We start from the raw sequence: 22269 nt of genomic DNA, 5'->3' as shown, positions 1-22269 counted from the left end.
TCACCCAAAAAACACCATCCCTGTGGGGATGTTTTTCATCAATCGGGACTGGGAAACTGGTCAGAGTTGAGGGAAAGAGGGATGGTGCTAAATATAGGGATATTCTTGAGCAAAACCTGTACCACTCTGTGTGTGATTTGAGGCTAGGACGGAGGTTCATCTTCCTGCAGGACAATAACCCCAAACACCCTGCTAATGTAACACTTGAGTGGTTTAAGGGGAAACATGTAAATGAGTTGGAATGGCCTAGGCAACGCCAAGACCTCAATCCAATAGAAAATCTGGGGTCAGACTTAAAGATTGCTGTTCACAAGTGCAAACCATCCAACTTGAAGGAGCTGGAGCAGTTTCGCAAGGAGGAATGGGCAAAAATCCCAGTGGTAAGATGTGGCAAGCTCATAGAGACTTATCCAAAGAGACTTGCAGCTGTGATAGCCGCAAAAGGTGGCTCTACAAAGTACTGACTTTAGGGGTGTGAATAGTTATTACTTGATAAAATTGATAAAATGGTGTGTTTTGGTCCATTGAGTTCTGAGATTTACATCCTACACTGCAGGGGAGGGGACCTGATCTTCATTTTCACTTACAGGTCTCTTCCCCACCCACGTCCTGTGACTGCACAGTGAAAAATAAAAAAGGAGCACAATGATGAATTTAATGTGTTCTCTCATTTTATCAGCTGTCTAGCTTCTTGTGCTTCTTCTACATCCCCTCTCCAAGCACTGCTGTACATGGACAGCAAGAGGTTAATACCAAGTCAAATTAAGCTACTTACACTGCTTGCATTTAAAAAAAAAAAACTTAAATTCTGACTATCCTGTAAATTTCCAAATATTGGAGTACAGTACAGGAAACAGGAACATCATGTTTAGACCACGGGTTATTTGCTGCTATCAGGTGATTGGACAATGGCAAAGCTTAGGTGACAATGCCCCCTAAAGTAACCCTGCCCACACCATGAGGCTCCAGTTTTGTCAGAAAACAGTAAGGACATCACAAAGGAAACTGAGGCGGGACCTGTCCTGTACTGTACTTCAAGATATGGAATTTACAGGTAAATCAAAATTCCTATGATCTTATTTGTACAGTACAGGCCTCAGCAAGCCAAAATGGTAATGACACGTCCCCAGGAAACAAGAAGGGTCAACAGAGCTGAACAAACAGTTGACAGCAAAGCACACATCGGCAAAGGCCCATACGGCCAAGTGGCCAGACATTTTGAAAATGTGTACAGATGGTCAAGTAGTGGCCCCATAACTTGTAAAAAACAAAACAAAAAAAACAGGTGCTTGATGTATAAAAGGCCCAGAAAAAGCCCGACATTGCCAGGAGAATGGGACCAGGTAGGGAAGGAGGAATGCACTCCGAGGGGGCACAAGTTCTAGCAAGACAAGGTATCCACCAAGCCAGGTGGAAGAAGAGAGAGGAGTCCCATAAATGAACCACCCTGTAAAAGGAAATGAATAGGAATCGGCGCCTGAGGAGGATGTGGCAAGTAGCCATAGATGACCATTTTGATGCCATTTATAAGGTGAAATGAGAATGACACTCCCACAAAGGTAATAATGACCCTCAGGAAAGCAAAAGAAGCTAGCCTCCAGGATATTTTGTCACTATGCAGCATAATAAAAAAGGAGGGTTCCTAAAAGTAATAGTAACCCAGGCAACACGATGGCTACTGGGGGCCACAAAGAGAATAAGGCCCTACTGCACAATTTTTTTTACTGAGCATTTTCACTAGAGTACATCAAAAGAATAGAGCAAACAAAGGCACAAGGTATAAAATGGACATTTTCTTGTGGTCTGTTGTTATGTTAGCACCGCAGCCATTTTATTGGTTGTCTGGCGGCGCCGATAGCAGCCATTTTCTTGTATCCAGACACAGGTATAAGTGAATATTTATATGGGGCAGTGACAATAAAGAGGTGCATCAAAAAATTGAAACGTAGTGTAGAATACATATATGTTTATAAAAATTGTCTCTAGATAAATAAAAATGTTTGCGTCAATAAGGGTAAGTATATAAAAACCATTACTCGTGAATAAAATGATTATACTGGGCCAAGCAGTCATACAGCAAAGTACGTAAAAGGGCACCGTTATCATAGATGATATAAAAAAATAAATAAAATTGCATATATTATATATATATATATATATATACACACACACACACACATACATATACAGACCAAGTTGCATGCATATAAATGCATATATAAAAATATGTAAATGAGACACAGGTGTGAAAATGCAGGTATAAAAACAAAATTAAAGTACAAATAAAAATAAAAATTAAAAATAAAATTAAAAAAATAAATAAAAATAAAAATTCTATTCTAATTTTATTTTATGTTTATTGTTAATTTTATTTCTATTTTTTATTTTCATTTTTATTTCATTTTCATTCTTATTTTTATTTTATTTTCCATTTTCATTTTTATTTTTATACCTGCATATTCACACTTCTATTGTATCTGTACACTTACATATTTTTAAATACGCATTTATATGCATTTAACCTGGTCTGTATATATATATATATATATATATATAGCCTGATATTTTGGAACATTTGGTCCTGCTCTTTCTCAATTTGTTTCACCATACACCTACACTTATTGGTGTATTTATGTATACGAGTTTTCCATTGACTCTTGTTTTTCACATTTATATATATCATCCATTTTTTCAGTGGCACGATTTGCGCAGGACTCTTTATTTTTATTTATTTATGTGATAGTTTGTGTTTACTATTTTTGTCCCGCTGCATTTCTGTATTATTTAGCAGCACTTGCACTTTCTTCATCCCACAGGTTGTTTCATTATACTTTGCAATATTTTCTATTTTTTATGCACATAGATTTATTTCACGTTTAGCACTTAGTGGCGCGAGGGTCCATTTTCCACTTTTATGTACTTTGCTGTACGACTGCATGGCCCAGTATAATCCTTTTATCCACAAGTAATGGTTTTTATATACTTACCCTTATTGATGCAAACATTTTTATTTATCTAGAGCCAATTTCTATAACAATATATGTATTCTACACTACGATTCAATTTTTTGATGCACCTCTTTATTATCACGGCCCATATTAATATTTACTTATACCTGTGTTTGGCTACAAGAAAATGGCTGCTATCGACGCCGTCAGACAACCAATAAAACGGCCGCGGTGCTAACATAAGAGCGGACCACAAGAAAATGGCCGCGATTTAACTTCCGGTCTTTCAATATATAAGGAATAGCTTTTCAGCCAATCCAGTTCCCCAGATGAAGTCACGTGACATGACGTAACATGTAGGGAGTGTTGCCATAAGCAGACGTATACCGGAAGCGTGAGAAGGCACTGTGAACGCCGATCCTTCTGTTTATTTACTTTGATTGTTTTTAAATGTAAGAGTCCATTTTTCAGCATTTTAATAAATGAAACCCCAGGTTATTTTAACATACTACACTATTGGAAGCCTTTCTCTCTTCTCTATATCATTGCATTACCTGTAATATACCGAAGACTATTAGGACAGAAATATTGAAATTTACAGAGATTGAGGAGAAGCCGTTAGAGCCAGGGTCTATGTATGAAAATCTATCTGGATGCTGCAAAAAGACCCACTTACCAGGAGATATCTGTTGATGCTAATTTCTTGATATACATGAGGTGAGAGTTCTGAGAGACCACTGCCGCTAGGAGACCACCGGTGGAGTTGCTGAGGAACTTTTCTTCTTTCACCATCTCTGCACTTAGCCACCTTTTGTACACCCCCCTTTTTTTGAACTTTAGTCTCTTGGAAGGACTATTTTTTCACTGTCCCCACCCATTAATTTTGGATTTCACTGCTTTACAGTTCACCACTATAGCTGTAGAGTGTTTATCCCCTTGGAGTTATTCCACTTTGCACCTTATTTTCATCTTTATTTTTATTTGTATATTTTGTTGTGTTCTATATTGTACAATTCACATTGTGTTTTCATTAGCAATTTACATATTGAGGAATTGTGTATTTTTTGGGGGTATGTCTATAGGACCGGGGGGTGAAGCATGCAGAAAATGTGTTACCCAGGGTCACCAGATTTGTTTGCATTTCAAGACCTTATCAAGACAGGTTTCTTCAATTTTAGCGTGGCTCTGTTCTTGGTGTTTACAATGTGTAGAGAAAGGATTTTCCAGGCATTCGCTATAATTTATTTGACTGCAGTAGTTACCTATAGTAACAATTTAAACGGTTTGACTCAGGGGGTTGGGTGTTGAATAGTGTCATAAGGGTCAGGAGAGATATTAATTGAAAATAGTGTAGAGATGGTGGCAAATACTTCCGCCCAGAACTTATGCACAGTAGGACAATGCGACCAAATATGTATGAGCCCATAGCTCCACACCCACGGAAACGTGTGAGAACAATTTTTGAAATTTGGGACAGAACCAAGTACCATCGGGTTAGGACTTTGCAATTTATTTCAAAGGTTACAACATTTAGGACTGAAGACTTCGTAGTTGTCCAAATATCAATCCATGACTCTGGTGTGGTGCCATTGATAAGGCTCTATTTTCATAAAGAAATCTTATACTGGGGTGATGCCCAAGATTTGAAAGGGAGAGCTCTGCTTAGGCAAGAGCATCTAATTTTGTCCCAGAGGGATACAGAAAGCTGCAACAGGTGACAAAGGGACCAACTTTGCAAAACAGGGTGCACAAGAAGTGTGAAAACCGATCTGTTCTAAGCCAAGTTAAGGAAGTTGAGTGATGAACAATGGAAACAATGTATATGTGTTAGGCTATTATTGAAATAGGTGATAAATATCCCATGTTATAATGTATAGAAGAGCTATGCATGTCCCCCCCAAATAGCACAAACCCAAAGTTTGGAATGTGTTTCTCTTGTGAGTATCAGTGAATTCGATATGTTGGTAGAGCTCTGTGTGATTAACAGAGTAGCTATACAGTTGAGGCTGGCAGTAAATTATGAATCGCATCATAAAAAAAGCACTCAAAAGGGTTAAAAGTGAAGCTATAACAAATAAACAACTGTGGTAGCAATACGGAGATCTTGCCATGCCCCCAGTGCAGGTGTTAATTAGTAACTGTTGGAACACACACAGGGTCAAAGTAGGTATCCTAACAATGAGCACAGGTGTATATGAAATGCGCTAATGCAGTGCGACTGCTGGGTCAGCCCACGCCAGGAGGAGATGGGAGTATGATGCAACATCCCTTATGCAGCTGGCTAATGAGACATGGAATATAATAACATGAAGTATGGTCTCATCTACATCATCTCCAGATAAGTACATGGGGTGGCTAGAAATTCTAAGGAATTGATTGGAGTATTAGTTTATCTGGCTACTGTAATTACAGCATGGAAACCATTTGTGGGTTTCCATCAAGGCATGGTTTGAGAGGAGCATGTTTACACTGCGCGTTGATCAAGAGTCTGTTTTAAGTCTACAGTGCTAATGAACCGCTGATTAAAGTAGCTGAACTATCATGGTTACAGCCTTCATATGCCATCTACGCAGTATATGATGCATGATATATGCAAAAACCTTGCATGGTGGTTTATATTTGAATGCACTCCAATTATCCACCCTCCAGCAAAGCTTTGGATGGTTTCTAAAAAAAAAAAAAAAAAAAAAAAAAAAAAAAAGAGATGAGCTGGTGGAGGACCACATATATACTATACCCGAGTAAGAATTAGCTGAAGCAAGCTGTATTTACATACGGTATGTGGATTTCACTTGAGAATTACATCAGCACCTATTGTAATATCCTAGCCTAGATGTTGTCTTGATTATGAGGACTTCTGCATTCAGACCTAAAGGCATGGATTTTATGAGAAGGAAGCAAGTGATATTGTGTTGAATAAAAGGACTAAACATTTGCATGGAATCTTACAACCACATCAGTTATTGATGTACTGTACATTGTATGCATAATTGGCTGCTGCAACAAAAGAGATACACATATTTCACATGGATATAGTGTTGAGGAAGTAAAAAACAAAACAAAAAAAAACATATTCACCTCACCTGCTGCTCTCTCCTGCCAGTTCCAAGACTAAGCAATCACATGATCACTGTCAGCCACCACTCTCTGCCACCAGTAATCACCGGAGGACAGGAGCATCTGGCTCAGGATCTCAACAGTATGCTAATAGGATCAACCCAGGTGCTTGTACGGCAGCTGCCTCAGCCTGACATTATTGTTGGGATTATTTTCTTCCAGAGCCTGGACCAGTTCTTTGACATCAGCCAACAGTGGGCTTTATCCAGCTGTTGGCTGATTCTAGGTCACAGGAGTGCAAGAGCAAGTGCACTCATGTGACCCAGAAGAGATGCACAAACCCAGTTCTAAATTGTGAATAAAATATGGATTCATGAGATTTGCAAATCATTGCATTCTGCTTTTATGCAGATTTTACACAAAGTCCACAACTTTTTTGGAATTGGGGTTGTAGGAACAAAAAATAAATAAAATAATTTTATACTGCTATATATCTTTGGTAAAAAATAACCCAGATTGGTGTATATTATAGTATTATTTGGTCTTTGTGAAAGTTATAGAGTCCACAAGCTATGGTGCCAATCTCTGAAAATTGATCACACCTGAAGTACTGATGGCCTATCTAATTTCTTGAGACCCTAACAAGCCAGGAAAGTACAAATACCACCCAAATTACACCTTTTTGGAAAGTAGACATTCGAAGGTATTTAGTAAGAGGCATGATGAGTTTTTTGAAGTTGTAATCTTTTCCCACTTTTCTTTGCAAAATCACGATTTTTTTTTCTCTTCACAGAATTGTCATATTAGCAGGTTATTTCTCACACACAGCATATGCAGACCACAAATTACACCCCAAAACACATTATGCTAGTCCTCCTGAGAACAGGGATACCACAAGTGTGAGACTTTTACACAGCTTGGCCACATATAGAGGCCCAACATTGAGGGAGCATTATCAGGCGTTCTAGGAGCATAAATTACACATAATTTCTTGACTACCTCTTACATGTTTGAAGGCCCTGGAGCACCAGGACAATGGAAACTCCCCAAAAATGACCCCATTTTGGAAAGGAAACACTCGACGTATAATCTATGAGGCATAATGTGTCTTTTGAACATGTCATTTTTTTTCTACAAGTTTTTGGAAAATGTGTCCATTTACACAATATTTCTAACACATAGCATGTACATACCAAAAATTACACCCCAAAATAGATTCTCCTACTCCTCCTGAGTACAGCGATACCACATGTGGTGTTTTTCACAGCCAGGCCACATAGAGAGGCCCAACATGCATCAGGTGTTCTAGGGGCAAAAACGTCAGATCTAATTTGACTACCTATTACACTTTTGTGAGGCATTGTAGTGGCATGGATGAGAACTGATGTGACATGGATGAGGATGAATGGGGATGGATGAGCCGTGGATTGGGATGGCTGAGCATGGTACGACTGGGTACAGCTGGGTATGGCCGAGTATAGCTGGAAGTATTTCTGAGTATGGATGGCTGAGCATGGATTGATGGATGTGTATTTCTGAGTATAGATGGCTGAGCATGGATGGATGAGTTTTGCTGAGTATGGATGGCTGAGCATGGATGGATGAGTATTGCTTAGTATGGATGGCTGGATGAGTATGACAGAGGGATGGCTGAGCATGGATGGATGGCTGGATGAGTATGACAGAGGGTTGGCTGAGCATGAATGGCTGGCTAGACGAGTATGACAGAGGGATGGCCGAGCATGGACGGTTGGCTGGATGAGTATGACAGAGGGATGGCTGAGCATGGATGGATCGATGAGGCTGCAATGGGCACAGATCAGCACCGTGGGCACTACAGATTGCGCCCCAGCACTGCTGCACCCGATCTCTCCCCTCTTCGCTCACACTGTACCGAGAGGAGAGAGAGGAACTGGACATGACACCAGCTTGTTTACAAGTGATCGCGCCGTCATTTGACGGAGCAATCACGTGGTAAACAGCGGCCATTTACCGTGATCCGTGATGCGCTGGGTCCTCTGGACCCAGTGGTCACGGCTGATCCCATGTGCGCAGTTCTGGGAGCACATCATAGTATGCCCTCCCAGAGTTATCAAGCCGCGTTGTAGCCGCCATTTGGCTATGTCGCGGTTGTTAAGTGGTTAAGAGCTGTGAGAATGTGGAAAAAAACTCCCTCAAAAGTTGGTTCTGGCCAATTCAGTAGATTGCTTTAACAAAAGCATGTATTCTTTACTAAATGTACATAATGTGCCTGGATTTATAGATAAAGTTGATCTAGGGAATAGCTGATAGGCGTTTTTTTTTTGTTTGCCTTCCTCTGGATCAACTGTGGGTATAGGAATGTGTTTATGGGATTGTATGTAACCCCCCCCCCCCCCTTTATTGGTTGAACTACATGGACTTGTGTCTTTTTTTTAACCACTTCAGCCCCGGACCAATAAACACCCTAAGGACCAGAGGTCTTTTTACAATTTCGCACTGCACTGCTTTAACTGGTAATTGCGCGGTCATGCAATGTTGTACCCAAACTAAATTTGCGTCCTTTTCTTCCCACAAATAGAGCTTTCTTTTGATGGTATTTGATTGCGTCTGCGATTTTTATTTTTTGCGATATAAATGGAAAAAGACCGAAAATTTTGAGAAAAAACTATATTTTCTACTTTTTGTTATAAGAAAAATCGAATAAACTCAATTTTAGTCAAACATTTAGGGCAAAATTAATTCAGCCACATGTCTTTAGTAAAAAAAATGTCAATAAGCGTATATTTATTGGTTTGCGCAAAAGTTATAGCGTCTACAAACTAGAGTACAAAAGGGGGTGAAAGGGTTAACTAGGGGCAATCAGGGGGTTAAAACCATTATTGGGTAGTATATCGGGGTGCCTAGCGCTATAAAAACCTGGCGGTGAACCTAAAAAAAAAACTAGCTACCTAGCGACACTAATGCAGCGATCAGAAAAATGATCGCTTAGTGACACTGGCAAAAGGGGTTAAAGGGTTAACTAGGGGCAATCAGGGGGTTAAAACCATTATTGGGTAGTATATCGGGGTACCTAGCGTTATAAAAACCTGGCGGTGAACCTAAAAAAATAACTAGCTACCTAGCGACATCAGTGACACTAATGCAGCGATCAGAAAAATGATCGCTTAGTGACACTGGCAAAAGGGGGTGAAAGGGTTAACTCTAGGGGCAATCAGGGGGTTAAACCTTTATTGGGGGGTGATAGGGGGCTACCCTGGACCTAACACTAACTGCCCTGACAGTTTTTACTTTTACAACTGACACTGAATGCAGTGATCAGTAAATAAATGATCACTGCAATCAGTGACACTGTGACTGGGGGGGGATCGGGGGGGTGGTTTGTGTGCCTGTGTGTACCTACATGTCAGTGTAGTGTTGGTGCACACTTACTTTCTGTCTTCTCCTCGTAGTCCAGTCAAAAAGACCGCCCCGAGGAGAATGACATCACTTCCTCCTTCCTGTGTATACAATACACAGTGGGAGGAAGCTTCTCATTGGCCAGGAGCGATCGAGAGGGGGTGGCCAGAAACCAACGGCCATCCCCTCATCCCGATCGGACCCCCCACACGCTGGAAGGCAGGCACGTACATGTATGTGCTTGTGCCTGCCTGTGCCATTGCGATGACGTACAATGGCAATACGGCGGTCCTTAAGTGGTTAACCTGACTTACCATGTAGGTTGTGGTATGAATGTGTGGGGGAGCCATAAATGACACTGGCAGTGAAGGAGTTAACCAGGAGGTGGCAGTGTAGGGGTTAAGTTTATCCTAGGGGCGTGTTGCTAACTGTGGGGGGCGTGGCTGTGTTTTACACATCACTGATCTCTGCTCCAATCACAGGGAGCAGAGATCAGTGTCACTGTCGCTAGGCAGAACGGGGAGATGCTTGTTTACTTTAGAATCTCCCCGTTCCTCCTCCCCATGAGACGATCGCGGGTATGCCCTCAGCGATCGAGTCTGTGGGCCCCACGATCGGACTCATGGAGGTCCCGACCAGCTCGCACGCACGCCAGCAGCGGCACATTTAAAGGGACGTACCTGTACACCCATTGTGCCTTTCCGTGCCATTCTGCCGACGTACATTGTTGTGCGCCGGTCGGGAAGCGGTTAATCAATGTGCAGCATTCACTGACTGGGCAAGGTGTTACTTGCCATAATTCATCATATATATTATGCCACTGGATTTCATATTTTTTTTTAAATCCTCTAAATACCTTATTTTTGCTGCATATTTGTGTGGTCTATGATCTTTCCCTGTTGTTTGGCATCTGCAGGGAAAGATCTTTGGGAGTTACTCTGCTGATGTATGCTTTCTACAGTGTGGGTCTGTCTGTCCAGCCCTGATTGGTGCTGTGCCAGTCACATGACTTAAAAAAACTGTTTCAGAAGAGCAATTCAAATTAGATTATAAATATCTAATAACTGATTTACAGCTCCCTAGAAATCTTTTTTGAACATTTTCTGTGCAATAATATGGTGTAGAGGAATTCAAAGATTATTGACACTATCTTTCATTTTGTTTAGGCATCATCTGCATCCAAGGTTCTTATTTTACTTTACAGGTATTAGCAATTACATTACATATACTAAATACTGATTTATAGTTAACCACTTCAGCCCTGGAAGATTTGGCTGCTCAATGAGCGAGACATTTTTTGCGATTCGGCACCGCTTTAATTGACAATTGCTTGCTCGTGTGATGCTGCACCCAAACAATATTGCCGTCCTTTTTTTCCACAAATAGAGCTTTCTTTTGGTGGTATTTGATCATACAACTGTGTATAAGCCCACATGTTACTCTACGCTCATGTGGGCTGTACAGATAAGAAATAGGAGGAAACGAAGAACTTACAAATGGGAGCATGCTCCTTAGAGGACACAAGCTGGTCTACACAATCTCAATCTGCAGTGGGGACACAGAGAAGATGGGAGGGACAGCTGAAGGTACGATTAACCAGGTATATTTCACTCCACAGAAAGCAAATTCTTTAGTGACTTTGCGAGTATGAACATTCTGTAAGAGTTTTCATATTCTGGTTTTAATGACACTTTAAGTCAGTTTATATGCATATAATTGAATAGTGTATGAGGCTCTATGCCTTAAAGCGGGAGTCCGCCGGGACTCCGCGTTTTTTTTTTTTTTTTAAAGCCAGCAGCTACAAATACTGCAGCTGCTGACTTTTAAAATAGTAACACTTACCTGTCCAGCGCGCCCGCGATGTCGGCACCCGAAGCTGATCTCTCGATCGTCTCTCGGGTGCTGCCGCCGCCATCTTGGGTATGGGAATCAGGAAGTGGAGCCTTTTCGGCTTCATTTCCCGGTTCCCTACTGCGCATGCGCGAGTCGCGCTGCGCAATAAGGATGGACCCGCTGCCTCTGGGATCTGTGTGTTTCCCAGCAGGCAGCGGGGGACTTTCGGAAAGGGGCGTAATCTACACCCCTTTCCGCAGAGAGCTATCCCGGAAGTGGGTGCAGATACCTGTACTGTACAGGTATCTGCACCCCCCTCCCCCCTGAAAGGTGCCAATTGTGGCGCCGGAGGGGGGGAGGGTTCCGATGAGTGGAAGGTCCACTTTAGGGTGGACCTCCGCTTTAAGTCCAGTTTTAAGTAGAAGGAACCAGATATTTATAAGTACCTGATCTAGTAAGTAACAATGGTATTCCTATTATTTATAATGTCATGGTAGAGTCCACCCCTGGTTCTTCATAGTACTAATTGAATCATAGTGACAATCATATAGAGATCAAGAGTCTCTAATCAGTCACATGAGACCTCTAACATCAAGTTAACAATGGTCTAATATAGAGTGACTATTGCAATTTGCTTAACATGCAGTAAAATAGCTTTTAAACAATACCCTTTGAAAAAGTCACATGAATGATGACGCAGCGCGTCAGGGAAGAGAGTCGGGTGACGTCTTGTTTCCGGTCGCGGCCGAGATCGGGAAACAGTACATGTGAAACGCTGTCTGTGAACATTTTAACTGTGAGTGTATTACTTTCATTAAATACATTTTTATTTTAAATACTACACTATGGAGTCCTCCTTTTTCTTCTCCTAAACTGCTTAATGGTATCTGGCTGAGAGTTTGTGGCACCTTGGGTACGGATCTGGCGAAGTGAACAGAAAGCCACAGGAGTGGTGTTACTGAGGGGGATCTGGAGGGGATCGGCCAGTGTGAACTGCCATTAAGGCTTACTTTGTACTTATATAAGGTGAGAGTCTAAGGGAACCATTTTTTCACGCACACTGGAAACTGGCTGCACAGTGTCACTGAATTATTTGTATGAATTGCAATTCACATTGAAGGAGATTGCCACAATTGTATCGCACTGTGATGGGATCTTTTTCACTATCTGATAATTATTATACTCCATATTATGCATTATTGCTGTTTTTGCACATTTATGTGTCTTTATTAGCATTTTTGCAATTTTTTGGGTAAAAGATTATTCCTGTGCTACCATTGGCAATAGACCGATATAAGAACTGCTGCGCCCATCAGAATGGATCAAACCGTATCCACTATGCATAAGAATAAAAACTATATTGGTGTCGCGCTGTTCTAACACTAAATTATTTGTCTGAAAAATATCTCCCACCTCTAAATATCCATAAGTGTAAACATATACAGGGTAAAAGTGAGATAATGTACAGACAATAAAATTAACAAAATAAATGGCCATTCCTATTGGAAACAACCAAAAATGACCACCACACGAGGATCTCTCCGCAGACTATATATAGACTTAGAGTGTGCTTTCCCAGCATCCCCTGATAAAGTCACATGGGTGTGACGTCACGCTTAGGGACGGGAAAGACGCTCGATTCTGATGCACACAGCACAAGCTCGCTGCTCGTTCGGAGATTAGCCTTTTTACTGAGAATTTATGCGAGTACCCTGTGTGATAATACTGAATAAACTTTACATATGTTGTGAATTACTACACTATGGTACTCCTCCTTTGTTGATTTATCCTTGCTCCCACCGAGAGACAAAGTCTTTAAAGGAGAAGTAATTTTTGTGGATTTGGGGAGACGAGTTTGAAAAAGACCCAGTGAGCTTATGTTTACATGCGGTTATCTCCTTACCACAAGGTAAGGGGCCATTGCCTACCAAAGTGTGTGTTCACGGAGTCATAGAACACCTGGAAGTTATCACTTACGGAGATTGCACAGTTTGCACAGTGAAGCACTTGCACTTAAAGAAGCTTGTTTTTTTACACCATTTATGAACTGAACACCTATTTATATTTATATCTTTAGTTTTGAAAGATTGTAATGAGTATCGATACCTAATTTATAGACTATGGATTCATTTATTTTATTCATATTTTTTAGCTGCCTCTGCAGTGCGTTTACTTTTTTCTTTTTCTTTTTTGCACTAAGTTGATACACCTTTTTTGGGACTTGATATTCACGTGTAGATTTTGGATTTATCTCTATTTATTTTATTTTTATACATTCTCTGGCTACCTCTGCAGTGTGTTTGTTTATTTGCACCAAGTGGATACACCCCCCTTTTTTTGAGCACTTTGCACTTTATGGATGCTGTTTACAGTTTATTCATGCTTTTATTTTGATTAATATTGGATCACCTTGCACTTTATATGTTAAGTTGTTTACAGTAAATTTATCAACTGATTTTAGCCACAGAGATGGTTTATTAAAGAGGGATTCCACCTACAAAAAAAAATATTAAAAGCCAGCAGCTATAAAATACTACAGCTGCTGACTTTTAATAAATGGACACTCACCTGTCCCGGGGTCCAGCGATGCCGGCAGCCGAGGCCGATCGATTGCTCGGCTCTCGGCTGCTGCCGCCACCATTCTAGGTGAGGGAATCAGGAAGTGAAGCGAATCGGCTTCACTTCCCGGTTCCCTACTGCGCATGCGCGAGTTGCGCAGCGCAATAGGAATTGTCCGCGTTGTCTCTGGGACCCGTGTGTGTCCCAGCAGACAGCGTGGCAGGACAGGAAGAGGCATAGACTCCCACGGGAGTCTATGCCCGGAAGTGGGTGTAAATACCTGTCTTTGACAGGTATCTCCACCCCCCTCCCCCCTGAAAGGTGGCAATTGTGACACCGGAGGGGGGGAGGGTTCCGATCAGCGGAAGTTCCACTTTAGGGTGGAACCCCGCTTTAAGCATTGGATATTTAATTTATTTTATTAATTTTATTGTCTGTACATTATCTCACTTTTACCCTGTATATGTTTACACTTATGGATATTTAGAGGTGGGAGATAGAAAGATATTTTTCAGACAAATAATTTAGTGTTAGAACAGTGCGACACCAATATATTTTTTATTCTTTTGCATTTTTTTTTTTTGCGGTGTTACACATTGAGTTACCAATTATTTATTTTGGCACTAAAATTTTGGCACAACTTATTGTTGCTGTTTTTTGCCATTATCGCACAGATCGTTCCATTTTATATTTGCACAGTTGCAGCTACTATAGCTTTATCTGCAACTATTTGGAATTTTTTTGCCATTATTGCACCTTTTTGCACATTATTTTGATATTTTTGCACAAATGGTTGCACTTAGATGTGACACACCTTTTTCATTTTCTATTAATCATTATGCTTTTGCACTTGACACTTTTTTTAGGATTTTTAGCAAGTGATTAATATTCTCTGCATTAATTATTCCTCCTTTGATATTGTTTTTTTGTGTTACTTTGTCCATTATTTCATGGCCAGGACGCATTATTGAATTTTATAGCTTGATATTCATGCTTGGTCATTTGGAGGAAGGATCTCCTTTAATTGTTATAGCAATTTTTACCCCTGCTTGGTTATTATTTGGAGGAAGGATTCTCATTAATTGTCATAGCACTGGTTTATTAATCTTTGGTTATACAATGTTGATGAGACATTAATTTAAGGACGCAATTTGTTGCTTTGGATTTATTTATATTTGGTACTTCCAAAAGCTCACTGTTTTTATGGTTTAATTAATTTATGTTTGGTAAGCACCATATTTATACCCCTTTATTAGTACTTCTTTTTGGTGTGAGAACATTCTTATGTTGGCAGCTACCTTGTTAGTTCCGCTTTCTCTGTGGTTTGCGCATTAGTCCTCCCATTTTATCAAGCGTTGAAACAAACCATCCCTTGGCGCTCTAGCTGGATTTAATATGACTATATACAGTACATTCACACCTTCAAAAATCACAATATAGATTTTAAAGTCAGGTTTAAGTCAGTTTCTAACAGCTTACAATACCTAACGTTTGTATAATTAAAGGGCTGTCATGCTGCTCTCATTATAAAAAGCCTGTATTGTGAACTCTGAAAATTATTTTCTCAAAAATGCTTATAGATACAGAGGTAAATGGGGGCTTGTTTTAAAGTGCTTTCATGACTGCACATATAAATACTTTAGTTTGCATGCTTTGGACACAGGTTCACATTAAGCCACTACTCGTGTAAATAAGAGGTCTAGAAATGTTAATGTAAACATCTGAAAAGTTACAAATGTCACTTTACATGTCCTGTTGGAAATATTTAAATTAGGAATTATAGATGAAGACCCAAATTCATTATTCTTTATAATCTTGATAATCTTGATGATCCCATCCAATTATCACACACAAGTATTTTTGATCAAAATCTAAACTTACCTTGAGGTATTATTTTATGGTTTTTACATTGGGCAGGGTTGCCCAGTCCTTCACCCGTTTGGTCATTGTTTGGAAGAGAGCAGCTCTGGGACTCTGAGCTAGAATTAGAGGTTAAAACATTTTCATTTCTTGCAGTTTGAAGGTGAGCCTACAAAAGAGAAAAAAATACAAAGGAACGTAAACAAACGTAAACGTGAGGTCATTAAAGTGTTACTAAACCCAGGACTCTGCATTCACTATATCTAATATCTCACAGTACACAGAGCATGGAAATGCAATCGTTTTAGTAAATATAAGCTGCTAAATACCTTTTCTCATTAGCAGTTAGAGCAGTCTTGTGACTTCTATCAGTGTCTGCTTTAAGTTTGTAGGAGGAGTTTTAATTCTACTCTGACCGACCTATGAGTCTGCACGACCCCTGACCCTCTGCTGATCACATGCACTCTCCCAAAAAAAAACCTCTCTAGCAATACACACCAAACTAAGCATGTGCAGGGTTCCCCCCAGGCTCTGTTCTAGAAGGAGATGGTTTGGAGACAGTGGAAGATGGGGAGCATCAGATAAGACAGGATCAAGCAGCCTTTTTACACAATGCAGAAAATTAACCCTCAATATATGCATAAAAATTTACCATTTAAGAACAATATCAAAAAATATACAGTATGCATACTAGCCCGTTATGCTTTTACTTTGCAGGAGGAAAAAGAGGAAGTAAAACTCATCAGGGTTTACTTCCTCTATAAGGACTGGCAAACTGTAGTATATTAAATGTATGTTCTTGGGTTTAGATATGTATTAGTTCATATGCACTTGTCAACAGTTCAAACTCTGCATATGAAGAAAATACCTAAGCAGAGGGTATGTATCAAGCAATCCATTGAACTCTTGGCTACTGAGTAGAGGACCAAGTTTTATATTTCGCCTATGTTTAATGTCCAAAAGCACTTGGTTGGGCTAATAGCTATTCGTATTGGGGTGCTGTTTACAAGAAAAAAACCTTCCTCTGATCCAGTAAATACCATTTTTAAATGTACCGCCACCATTTCCCTTTAGGAAACACATTTTTTATTCCATAATTTTTACCTTTCTTAAAACATAGTAAATATTAAATCACATGATTGCTTAACTTTCTCCAAGTGAAAAATACATTTATGCAGCATGCAGTGCTACTTCTAATTTTGCAAGTAAAGGAAAAGGAGTTCAGACAGGTTGAAATAATACTTATGAGTAATAGAGAAACACTGCATGTGTTGGATCAGTGGCTGCAGACCTTCCAGTGTTGTGCAGTTCTTTGATAGGAAAGTATGAAGTTTCGCTTAAAGCATATGCAAAGCAAAAAAACGTTTTGTTTTGGGTAGAGTGAGGAAGGGTTAGAACTTTGCCAAGTTTTTATTGCTACCACTGGTGATATTCATGTTCTTTATTCACCCTGGGGGCTCTTGTCATAAGGACAAAAAAACAATAGTAAAACCAGGAGGCAAAGGGTGATACAGTGCATCCAGGAAAGTATTCATAGCGCTTCACAATTTTTCACATTTTGTTATGTTACAACCTTATTCCAAAATGGATTAAATTCATTATTTTCCTCCAAATTCTACAAACAATACCTCATCACAATGACAATGTGAAAAAAGTTTGTTTGAGATCTTTGCAAATTTATTAAAAATAAAAAATTAACAGAAAAATCCATGCAAATAGGTATTCACAGCCTTTGCTCAATACTTGATGCTACAAGCTTGGCACACCTATTTTTGTGCAGTTTCTCCCATTCTTTTTTGCAGGACCTATCAAGCTCCATCAGGTTAGACAGGGAGCATCAGTGCACACCCATTTTCAGATCTCTCCAGAGATGTTCAATCGGGTTCAAGTCTGGGCTCTGGCTGGGCCACTCAAGGACATTCACAGAGTTGTCCCGTAGCCACTCTGTGCTTAGGGTCGGTGTCCTGTTGGAAAATGAACTTTCGCCCCAGTTTGAGGTCCAGAGCGCTCTGAAGCAGGTTTTCACCAAGGAGGTCTCTGTACATTTTCTTTCCCTCAACCCTGACTAGTCTTCCAGTTCCTTCTGCTGAAAACATCCCCACAGCATGATGCTGCCACCACCATGCTTCAATATAGGGATGGTATTGGCCAGGTGATAAGCGGTGCCTGGTTTCTTCCAGACACAAGGCTTGCCATTCAGGCCAAAAATGTTCAATCTTTGTTTCATCAGACCAGATAATTTTGTTCCTCATGGTCGGAGTCCTTCAGGTGCCTTTTGGCAAACTCCAGGCGGGGTGTCATGTGCCTTTTACCGAGCAGTGTCTTTCTTCTGGCCATTCTACCACACAGCCTTGACTGCTAGAGTGCTGCAGAGATAGTTGTTCTTCTGGAAGGTTCTCCTCTCTCCACAGAGAAAAGCTGTAGCTTTCTCAGAGTGATCGGGTTCTTGGTCCCACCCTGACTAAAGTCCTTGTTCCTCGATCGCTCAGTTTGGGAGGGCGGCCAGCTCTAGGAAGAGTCCTAGTGGTTCCAAACTTCTTCCATTTATGAATGATGGAGGCCATTGTGCTCATTGGGACCATCAATGCTGCAGAAAGTTTTCTATACCCTTCCCCAGATCTGTGCCTCAATACAATCCTGTCTCGGAGGTCTGCAGACAATTCCTTGGACTTCATGGTTTGGTTTGTCCTCTGACATGCACTGTTAACTGTGGGACCTTATATAGACTGTAAATACTTATGAACATGTGTTTTTTAAATGTTTTATTTTTAATAAATTTGCAAAGATTTAAAAAACTTCTTTCATGTTGTCATGGGGTATTGTTTGTAGCAATGTGAGGAAAATAAGGAATGTAATCCATTTTGGTGTAAGGCTGGAACATAACAAAATGTAGAAAAAGTGAAGCACTATGAATACTTTCCGAATGCACTCTATACCAAAAGGGCCACTTTTACAATGACAACTGTTAAAAATATTTATTTTAACCATTCCCTACTCTATCTGAAACAACAAAAAAAAAGAAAAAAGAAGATTGACTAAAGTTACACTTTAAGATTTGTCATTTATCAGTATCATCTATCCTTACCAATGGCTATGAATAAGGTGTAATGACTAAAATTACATAGTGGTGAGTTAGAGTTAAAAACTAAAATTTTATCAGCACTCTCACCTAAATTATTTAAAAGAGAAGGATGCAATTGCACTTTGAATGACAATTGCGTGGTCATGCAACACTGTACCCAAATGAATTTATCATTTTCTTCCCACAAATAGAGCTTTCTTTTGGTGTCATTTAATCACTGCTGGGTTTTTATTTTTTGCTAAAAACAAAACAACATTTTGAAAAAAAAATCACAACCGGTTTTCTTCATTTGTATACAAGTCGTTTTTCTCCTTCACTAATGTGCGCTGGTGAGGCTGCACTAATGGGCACCGATAGGCTTCACTGATGGCCACTGATGAGGAGGCAGTAATATGTAGCACTGATGGGCACTGATAGGTGGAGATGATGGGCATGGATGGGTGGCACTGATGGGAACTAAAGGCAGCATTGATTGTCCTCACTGATGAGCACATATTGGCATCATTGATGGGCACTTTTGGGGCTGTATTGTGATCAGGGCACTGGTGATCACAATATCATGGGTAAAGAGCTGTAGCTCTTTGCCGATATCAAGGTTGCGCCATGTCCCTGCTCTCGTGTCTGTGAGCAGTCTCCACCACCCGCTGCTATTAGTAATAAAATAAATCTTAAACAACGGTCACTGCCAGCCCCTCTTTTATGTAGCTATAACACAATGTGTAAATATTTGTGCAAAACTAAACATCTAAATACCATTTGCAGATATCTTCAGGCCACATGACTCCTGACCACACCTCCTGCCCTACCTAAGGGATACAGTGAGAGGGGCTGAGAGGCCAGCACAGCGGTCACATGACCTCCCCGGGTGACGTCAAAGGGAGCGCTTGGCCCCACCCACTGTTGCCCATACATCGGAGTAGGGGAGAGGCTGGGAGTCATGTGACTGGCATGAAGATCTCTGAAAAACTATTTAGAGGTTTAATTTTTCCACAAATATTTACACTGTGTGTTATGGTTACATAAAAGAGGCTGGAAGGTTTTTTTTTTTTTAGAAGGGCTACAAACAATTTAATTATCATAGTTACCTAGGTGGATGCAGCATCGGTCCAATGCTGCATCTGTCCCCCGGCGCCTCTAAGATTGACAACCGAGCGATCTAACACTGTCGTTCTCACTGTTCCGTGAGCGGAGAGCTGGTGACAGTCAGCAGTTCTAGGCACTGCCAGCCCCCCCCCCACCTCCACGCTCACTGGGGGGGCCGGAAGCGCCCGCCTCAGGCTCTCAGCGACTCACTGAGAGGCTGAGCCCATTAGGCGTATCCCGACTCCATTGTTGTGATCTTGCCTGAGTCTGGACCAGCTCTGTGACGTCAGCAGGCAGAGGACTTCAGCCCGCTGTCTGCTAACAACAGGTCACAGGAATGCAGGACGAACGGCACTCCTGTTATCCACAAGAGAAGTACAGCCAAAAAAGTTTTGGCTGTATTCCTCCTTTAATTTATTTATCTTTAGCTATTTAAAATGTATTTAATAATAAGACAAAAATTATTGGATACAGCTTGGTGCCATAATCACCTAAAATAAATAGTGGATGAGCAAGATGGGTAAACAGAGGATAATATGGGAGGGAGATGGTTTGGTCTTGAATGAACCTAAAAAAAGAAAACAAATGCAACCACCACAACTAAGAATTGGTAAGCTGCAATATATTACATGTTTTTGTTTTAAGTTTATTACTGCTTTAAGAATTGATTTACACACATCTAGCTTCTTGTATTTATTACCTTTCTTAAAAATTCTTTGCCTGATGCACAAAGACCTTACAAGACTTCAAACCCCCTAAATCCTTCACATCTCAACATTGGAAGTATCAGTGACAAAAAGGAATTTCCATACAACCTCAGCGTAGACCAAGGCAATCCTACAACACCATATGGAAATATAAAGGGAGGGTGCGAGAGAGGTACAGAACTTCAATGAGTATCAATTACCAATGCTACTGTATTGTTAAGAACAACGTGCTTATACCTGCTTATAAAAAGTTCAAGGTGGAATTTCTTTCTAAATTTACAGTTACCAATATTCTTTTCTTAACGGATAAATGAAAGAAGTTCAATGGGTAGTTCTCGCTTTTGATAAAACCTAAAAACTCAGACAAAAGGAAAACAAAAGGGCAGTAATTTCATAGATCCATTAAAACCATTCTTCTAAAGAGCTTATTAACTTGAGTTGAAAATCCACTACGGAGGATAAGTACCACTCTCACGTGAACTTCCAGTGGCTGAAGGGAGATTCTTTTTTTTTTTTTTCTTTACAAAAATTAGATCACTGCGTTTCAGAATAGGAAATGGAGGGCTAATAGTTTTAATGTAATCAAATCCATTATGTGCTACATTTAAAGGCCCACTATAGTGAAAAATACTCTGGTAACTGTATGTGGTTAATACTTGTAATGATAGTATTTAGCATATAAATGTATTTTTTTTATTATTTCACAGACCTTTATTTATTATTTCCTCCCCTGCCTTTACATGCAGACCAAAATGTCCAACAAAAGTGACAATTACAGGGCTTTGGACAAACCATATAACACTGCCAGGGGAGATTACAATGATCATCTTTTAATTATATAGTATAACCACTTGCCCTACTGGGACAATTCTGGCATTTCTCTCATGCATGTAAAAATCTATTTTATTTTTGCTAGAAAAATACTTAGAACCTCCCCAGCATTATATATATATATATATATATATATATATATATATATATATATATATATATATATATATATATATATATATAAACAGGCTCTAGAGAATAAAATTGGGAGCGTTACAATTTTCTAAGTCACATGGTATTTACGCAGCAGTTTTTCAAAAGCAACTTTGTGGGACAAAATATACTTAAAGTGGTAGTAAACTCATCAAAATAAAAACAATTTAACCATTACTACAATCTACATATGTATTGGGAATAAAATGGGCACTAAGAGTAAGCCCAAAAATAGTTTTTACTGTAAAAAGACTGTATATTCGAGATGCTGCTGCTCCGTCATAGCTGTCACCATATCAATTGTGGTCTTCCCTGTCTGTATTCTGATTTACTTCCACCCGCATTACATTTTCCTCTCTGTAATCCCGCACATGTGCGCTACTTGCAGCATCCAAGCCTCTTCTGAAGCCGCGTACACACGGGCGGACTGTATGGCCAACTTAGTCCGTCAGACAATCCGACGGACAGTCCGTCCTACTTTCGAATGAACGGACTTGACCACACACGGATGCACAAACAGTCCGTCGAAAGCTTGCGCGATGACGTGTACAGCACGTACGACGGGACTAGAAATAGGAAGTCCAATACACAGAAATGCAACCTTTCGCCGTGTAAATCCTTTCTGAGCATGCGCCATACTTAGTCCGTCGAACTAGCCTACTCACGAGCAGATTGTCCGCTGAAACCAAAGTATGACGGACAATATTACGGAAATTGCGAAATACTTAGTCCGCCACACTGCACGCTGAAAAAGTCCGCTGAAGCCCACACACGAGCA

The 22269-nt window shown here is 40.2% G+C and overlaps 1 protein-coding gene across 2 annotated transcripts in view; it reads right to left on the bottom strand.

Annotated features, from left to right (window-relative positions):
• The window catches only part of KIZ (kizuna centrosomal protein), a 286874-nt gene that overhangs the window by 121971 nt on the left and 142634 nt on the right, over positions 1–22269 (bottom strand). For both annotated transcript variants that reach the window (XM_077486023.1, XM_077486024.1), the window contains exon 9: positions 15657–15804. In XM_077486023.1, the coding sequence (XP_077342149.1) occupies positions 15657–15804 (148 nt within the window). The remainder of the gene's footprint in view (positions 1–15656; positions 15805–22269) is intronic.

The sequence above is a fragment of the Lithobates pipiens genome, unplaced genomic scaffold (genome assembly GCF_037356315.1).
Source record: "Lithobates pipiens isolate NorthernLeopardFrog02 unplaced genomic scaffold, aLitPip1_a1.2 Scaffold_18, whole genome shotgun sequence".
NCBI classification, from domain to species: domain Eukaryota; kingdom Metazoa; phylum Chordata; class Amphibia; order Anura; family Ranidae; genus Lithobates; species Lithobates pipiens.
The sequence above is the reverse complement of the archived record's forward strand: the minus strand, read 5'-3'. Positions and strand labels throughout refer to the sequence as shown.